We start from the raw sequence: 7400 nt of genomic DNA, 5'->3' as shown, positions 1-7400 counted from the left end.
GGAGACATCAAAGACCACTCCAACAGTGACACACTTCCTCCAGTAAGACCACACCTACTACAACAGGGCCATACCTTCTAATATTGCCACTCCCCATGGGCCAATCATTCAAGAACACGAATCTATGGGGGCCAGACTTATTCAAACTGTTATAGAAACCAAGTCCCCAAATCTATATATTAATGCTATTTGGAGGCCTTGGAAGGAAACTGGGGTTAAATGAAGTTGTAAGGGTGGGCCCCTTGATGGCATTTGTGGCATTATAATAAGAGAAATCCCCCCTCCCACATACACGTAACAGCCTAACAGGAAGCCATCAAGGAGAACTCTTAAAAATTGTGATACGGATGCTGAAATGTAGCTCTTCAGTTGACAGCTCCTGGCAGGGGTGCAGGTAGAGGACTCAGTTGTCTTTAAGGGGCTGGTCACTGGGAGTTTGACCATGCACTGGAGCACATTTTTTTCCCTTTTTTTCTTTCTTTCTTCTTTTTTTTGGGGGTAGAGAAGTCACAAAGGTGGGAGGAGGTTAGACATGAGAGGACTGGGAAGTGAGCGTGATCAAAGTGCATGATGTGAAACTCCCAAATAATCAATAAAAATATTTTGTTGGAGGAAAAAAATAAAATGGCTCCTAACAACAACAACAAAAGACAAGAGGAGGAAGAAGACTCAACTTTACTGTTACTGTCTCACTGTTACTGTCTCAGCACACAATGCTTTGTACCATATTCTAATAAGGCAACATCACCTTCACAGAGGCCAGTGTCATGTTCCTGAGTCTGTGAGCTAAATAAACCTTTGTTCTTTATAAGTTACCAAGTATCAGGTATTTTGTTACAGCAACAAAAATAGTTCTAAGAAACTCATAATGAGTGACAAAATTACACATGATGATGGCTTTACCAGAAGGTCCCAAGTGAGGGTGGTGACCCTTAATTCAGGGTGCAGGCAGCAGGGTGATTGGCAAACCACACTTTGTGGCACTGGGAACTGGGGGTGCTTGTTATGCAGCACTGTTGACTTATCCTGACCAATACACCAGAAGAATCAGTGCCTACTGCACTGGCATGCTACAGGAGCCACCCAGACACCAGGCAGTCAGCCCTTGTTACACACTTTTACTGTCCTTCAGGAGAAAGGAGGCCTTGCTCTGAGCTTGTTTTGATTATGTCCTGCTCAGTATGGCTAAGGCCCAGCCTAGGCGTGATGATGTTGGCTCAGGTGATGGAACCCAAAATCCACCAGTCAGAAGCATCTTCTAAATATGACAGAAGGACCAATTTCCAAATACTCATGATTTGTGATCCACATGTCCTTGAACAGAGGGAGAGAAGACAAGATGGAGGCACCTATCCAGGCACTATACTTGGCATATGGAGAGACAGTCACCTAGAGGGAGGAGAAGACCCACATCAAAAAAAAAAAAATCACCCTGGACTAACTAGAAAGCTATCCATGAAACACACCTGCCTGAGTTTGACAATTTTAGTCCATCCCTAGGACCCACATAATAGAAAATTAACTTTTTAAATTAAGAGTTATGAGAGCCTTGGTGGTACATGCCTGTGATTCTAATACTCAGGAGGCAGAGGCAGGAGGATCTAGAACAGGCTATCAACACAGCAAGTTCCAGAACAGCCAGGGATACATAGTGAGATCTGTTTCAGAAGGAGACTAAAGAAATAGGATCAGGCAAAAGGACCTGAGTTTAGATCTTCAGAACCCATGTATGAAGCTAGACATGCCAACCATATCCACATGCATACACACATGAATGTAAAATACAAAAAGGAGCCTATATGCTTGTCTTGACCCCCATAGCTCATCATCCTTGATGCCATGATGCCACCTTCTGATCAGATTCAGTACTCCAGCTCTGCCACTGCCCACCCTGCAAGCTGCAGCCCCTTCCCATCTGCCACTCCTCCCACACCAGATTAGCTTGTTGTGTCCTCTCTCTCTCTCTCTCTCTCTCTCTCTCTCTCTCTCTCTCTCTCTCTCTCTCTCTCTCTCTCTCTCTCTCTCTCTCTCTCTCTCTCTCTCTCGTAAATGCCAGGGACTTCTGTCACTTTTGCTTATTGGTGCAATTCCTAGACCTTAGCCAATCTAGAACTACTCATGGATCAACCCCTGAAGGCCTCTGATGAGGTTTGGGCCAATACCTTCACACAGAAGTCTGGAGAGACCAGCATTGCCATCTCTTTCTGCATCCGAAATCGTAGGCCAGTACAGGCACTGGTGCCACCAGTCAGTATGATATAATTGAATAGAGTCCTCAGGTGGGATTTCTCACAGGACATGATGCTCTCCAGGGTGAGCATGTGGATCCCTGGGTTGGCTCTCTCTGGGGGAAATGCACAAGAAGGCTTTGAGATCAGAGGCTTCCCCATTTTTAGTATTTCAGGGAGGGATACCTTCCAGATTCTGAATAGACCCAAGGGCCACCAGGAACCTTGAGGTTCCGTGGACTTCAAGTGGGTCACAAGCTTGTCCTGCCAGCACTATCACTGACAAGAGTTGACCCTCGGTGGTTCAAACAAGGTTGGTGCCACATGTTTTGTGAGTGTTTGTAGGGCAGTGTCCCCACTCAGCCTTGGAAAGTGCCACTAGGTAACTGTTTTCACTTGTCACATGTTCCATAAGCAAGCAACAGACACCAGCCTTGAACGATGTGTGTATCATGTAGCTATAGCTCATGTCCCTCGGGGCAGTGCATGCCAATCAGCACCCCTCACTCCTTGCACAGGGTGATCGTGGGCTAAGGGCTAAAGAACTAATACAATGGAGTGCTTCAGGTGTGCCTGGCAGAGGGCTCTGCTGACATCAGGAGCCTGAGGCTTCATTCCTCCCTGGGATCCACCTGGCCTCTGGGGAGTTCTTTAATGACTTCTCTACAGTGGCATGTATTGTATCTTTAAAAACTGTGTGGTCTACCATGCTTACAATCCCACATCTTGAGAAACTGAGGCAGGCAGGTTGCCACAAGTTTAAGTTAAGCCTAGACAATATAATGATTTCCAGACTAGCCTGGGCTACAGAGCAAACACCAAAAGCAGAGAAAAGACTTCACGCTTTGTACTATATAGCACAGAATAGAGAGCTAAGCCCCCTTAGCCACAGAGTATGTCCACATATGACACAAATGACTTGAAGACTTAGATCATAGGGAACAGTGGTTTTCCGTGACCTTCCTTTTCCGTGGGGATTTCACAGTCCGTTGCTTTCTTTTTGTTGAAACAGTGGCTCACTGTGTAGCCCAGGCTGACTATGAACTCATGGTCATCTTCCTGCTTCTGCATCCCAATGTGCACCACTGTCTGGCTGAGCTATATCACTCACTGTTCCAGAGAGAGGGTGACTCTGAGAGCTAATACTGTCTGCATGAAAGATCTAGAATCATGGAGACAAGCATCTAGGCACATCTGAGTTTCTAGATTGGGTTAATTAAAGAGGAAAGACCCACCCTGAATGTGGGCGACACCATGAACTGTGATCCTGGACACGGTATAACGTATAACGGAGAATGGGAGCCAAGCACCAGCATCCATTCCTCTTCCTGCCTGTGGATGCAGTGTGGCCAGACACCTCGAATTCCTGATAGACAATAACCTTGAACTATCAGTCAAACTTCTTTTCTTAAGTTGCTTTTGCCAGGCAATTTTTTTCCCACAGCAATGAGAAGACCAATTAACACCAATCCAAGCCAACAGTCATTAAAAACCCTCAGGAACAGGGCAGTGGTAGCACATGCCTTTAACTCCAGCACTCAGGAGACAGAGGCCTGTGTATCTCTGAATTTGAGGCCATTCTGGCTGGGTGTGGTGGTGCACTCCTTTAATCCCAGCACTCGGGAGGCAGAGGAGGGCTGATTTCTGAGTTCGAGGCCAGTCTGGTCTAAAGAGTGAGTTGCAGGATGCCAGGGCTACACAAAGAAACCGTGTCTCAAAAAAAAAAAAAAAAAAAAACCACACACACAAAATAATAATGATGATAATAATGCTAATAATAATAGTATAAAAATCCACTGGCCATTCAGACACTTAAAGTTCTCACAAATGTCTGTGCCTTGTGCTTCTGCCTTAACTGGCTTCATTGTTCCATTTTAAAGTCTCCCGAACTGGCAGAGTTATAAATAGCAGGCTATGGAAGCAAGTGCTGTGATTGCCCTTCATCCCATCTGCAGTTGGGCTAAGACTTCTGGGGAGGAATTGAGGGGTCAGCAAAGTAACAGGAATGAGTGGGAGACAGTACCATGGAGACTTTAGAGCAGGAAAATCCTAGAGCAGAATGCCCCGCCACCACACTACCACACCCTCCTTCTTACAGCGTTCTATGCCAAGGGTCTATTGAACCACTGCCCCGAGACGACTCACCCAGGAGGCTGGTGTCGAAGAGCGCCTCTGAGCACATGAAAGCCTCTTGCCCTAGGTTGATTTCCTTGCCATCTGGCAGTGTGAATTTCTTCTGGAAGGATGGTGCTGAAGTTTTTGACATCTCCATGTTGTAGTCCAGTGCCACATAGCTGTATTTGTCTTTCAGGTCTCGGATGTACTCGAGGTCAGCTGTAGGGCAAGATCAAGAAGCAAGGGCATGTAGGGTGCTACTTGTGGGAGTAGGCATATGGGAGATGGCCCACTCTTAGGCAGCCACCATGTCCATGTAACCCCTTCAGCAGGGTCTTGGCCAGGCTATGGGCCAGGCTTTAGAAGGACAGAGAGCATGGGGAAGTAACCCCTTCTGCACAAGAGGCACAGAGCTGGATCTCTTCAGCATACCCTAAGATGTAACCCTGCTGTGTATGGTGTTTGTGAGGCCAAGAAAATGTGATTCATGTTCATTACCTGGGTATTCTGGAATGCCCCATGCCTGTGGATTCTCAGGAGGAGTGACCACAGCTGGTGAGAACCCTTGTTTAGAAAACCCTAGCAAGCTATCTCCCTTTCCTTCCTAGGTTTCTGACAACAGGTTTGAAAGCCAGATGTGGCTTTTGACCAGGCTTCCACATAGTATCTGTTGTTGTCATGGAGCTTTGACTAAAAGGGACTTCCCTGATTCCCTGTGCTGCTCATTTGCTGGCCCCACCTGACCTGCCTCTTCCTCCTCTACTTCATCCTCCAACTCATCTCCTTCTTCAGCTCTCCTTTCTCCTCTAACTCCTCCTCCATCTTCTATCTTCTCCAACTCCTTCTCTAAGTCCTCCTCCAACTCTCCTTCCTCCTCATTTCCTTCCTCCTATTTCTCCTCCCCCTTTTTCTTCTTCATCCTCTTCTCCTTGTTCTTCCTTCCCTTCCCCATACTCTCCTCTTCCTTTTACACCAATTGCCCACTCCTCCTCTCCTTCTCCTCCTCTCTTCCTCTTCTTCTGAAACAGGGTCTCATGGCCTCCAGCACACTTGTAACTGAAGATGTCCTTGAATGCTAATCCTCCTGCCTCCACCTTCAAGTACCATGATTAGATCTATGTGCTGCTACTCCTGGCCTAACCCAACCTCCTTGCCTGTGTCTCTTCCATCCTCTTTCCAAAGCCTGGAGGTTCCTCTGCACTGTCTGCTTCTCCCTTACTTGTCTTCCCTTCCCTGGCTACAGGGACTCTGTTGTATCCTAATGTTTCCTCCTTCACCTGGTTTTTACCTCTTTTGGTATTTCTCTCTCTCTCTCTCTCTCTCTCTTTCCCTTTATAAACTTCTATTTTCTTCATCTGCAAGGATGAGCATAATCAGCATTTGAGAGTATCCTAGGAGACCAGATGGATGGTCCTCATTCACATTCTTTCTAAGAGTAGGCAGCCAAGAACATGCAAGGACTCCAGCCTGAGCAGTTCACATCATCATTCTAATTGACCAGAAAAGGCCAATGGCCTATTGGAAACCAGTGTCATGCGTATTGTATAAGCTAAGACTCTAGCCCAGGAAGTAGGCACAAAGGGGACAAGCATTGATTGCCCTGGTGCTGTGTGTATTTTGATGCTAATTCCACTTCCCCCAGAGGAGGGGCTGCTTCAGATGAGGAGTGAATGAGTACTCAGCTGACTTCATGTGAACCTTCTCCCCATTTTAACTTGTAAAATAAAGGCTAGAGCTGGTGATTGGGCAGTGGAAGGAAAGGTGGAGCAAAAAGTTTTAGAGAAGGAAGGAGAAAAAGAAGGAGGGGGGACAAGGAGAGGATGGAGTGAGAGGAAGATGGAAGAAGAGGAGGGAGAAGGGAAATGTAGCAGAAGCACATTACCTGGAGAAACCACAAGTTATAAGGGATCTTACAGCTAGGGGATACAGTAGTGTAGTGGTAGATCTACCCAATCTAGGCGTGCAGCTTGTATTCATTTTAATTGAGTCGTGTTTTCATCACATGGGCTTATTTGGGTTGGAGATTTACTGCAACAATCCTGTCTAAGCCCTAGTGAAAGACCTAAGGCTCTTGCTGCTTATGGGATACTGGTCAACTCTCTGCAATAGAATATCATACATATCCTCATAGGCAAGCCCCAAGCCATCAGGAAATACTGAAATCCTCTTTTGAAACCCTGTCTCAATAGAGATGGATGACATTCCTGAGGCTGACACTTGAGGTTGTCCTTTAGTCTCTGAATACACCTATACACATATGCACTGAGAGTGAAGGACCTTATCCACAACCCAGGTTTATTTGCCTGAGAATAGTTGTTTCCTACCTATGGTCTCTAACACATTCCCATTGTCGGACAGCAGTTTCATGAGGTATAGTGTCAGGTCTTGGCCAGCTATGTCCAGCTTGGTGGTTGACAAGTGCAAAGGATAGCCATTCATGACAGGCACGATGTAGGTCATCCCATCTCCAGATTCAATAGCTGTTCCTACATAAGAAGAAAGTCTGTCATTATGATGTGGGGGTACACAGCATGCCTTGGTGAGTGTTAGTTCTGTAGGAAGGGTGGTGGAGGGGAAATAACAGAAGGGAAGGAGGAAGGGCCAAGAAGCCAGCGTCTTCCCAAGGGATATGAACTGGAATGAAAGCTGACCACCAGCTTTGGATATAAGCCTGTAGGTTTTCTTGCTAAGTCAAGCATGCAATTTTACCAAGAGCTTCCAAAGAGATAAAAGAAGAAGTGTTGCCTGTGCATGGGTAGGCACTGAGACTCTCTGGGAGGTGGCCCTGCATTGGGAAAGCTTGAACATAATGACAGAGATGTGTGCTTAGTTAGCAAGGGCTCCAGGTTTGCTAGTTCAGAGAGGTTGTGACATGCTAAGGGGTGCATGGTAAGGGCCTATTGCATATGACACTGTAGTTCCTGGGGCTGACTGAGGTCTGGGTGGTTCTCTTTCTTGTTGAGCCTGGAGATCAAGAACTGCACATTTCAATTTAGCAAGGTTAAGTCCAGGGGGCTTCCCGTTCCAGCTTGTGACAGAGTTGGTTCTTTCTCAGCT

At 46.5% G+C, this 7400-nt stretch overlaps 1 protein-coding gene across 3 annotated transcripts in view; it reads right to left on the bottom strand.

The window, feature by feature from the left end:
• Positions 1-814: 814 nt before the first annotated feature.
• The window catches only part of LOC110298773 (actin-85C-like), a 33014-nt gene continuing 26428 nt past the window's right edge, over positions 815-7400 (bottom strand). The window contains exons 7-10 of one of the 3 annotated variants that reach the window (XM_021168213.2): positions 6668-6829; positions 4374-4562; positions 2163-2344; positions 815-1389 (exon numbers count right to left, since the gene is read on the bottom strand). In XM_021168213.2, the coding sequence (XP_021023872.1) occupies positions 1246-1389; positions 2163-2344; positions 4374-4562; positions 6668-6829 (677 nt within the window). In that variant the 3' untranslated portion in view covers positions 815-1245. The remainder of the gene's footprint in view (positions 1390-2162; positions 2345-4373; positions 4563-6667; positions 6830-7400) is intronic. The other 2 variants (XM_021168214.2, XM_021168212.2) reach the window with 2 other exon arrangements.

The sequence above is a fragment of the Mus caroli genome, chromosome 7 (genome assembly GCF_900094665.2).
Source record: "Mus caroli chromosome 7, CAROLI_EIJ_v1.1, whole genome shotgun sequence".
Classification (NCBI taxonomy): Eukaryota; Metazoa; Chordata; class Mammalia; order Rodentia; family Muridae; genus Mus; species Mus caroli.
The sequence above is the reverse complement of the archived record's forward strand: the minus strand, read 5'-3'. Positions and strand labels throughout refer to the sequence as shown.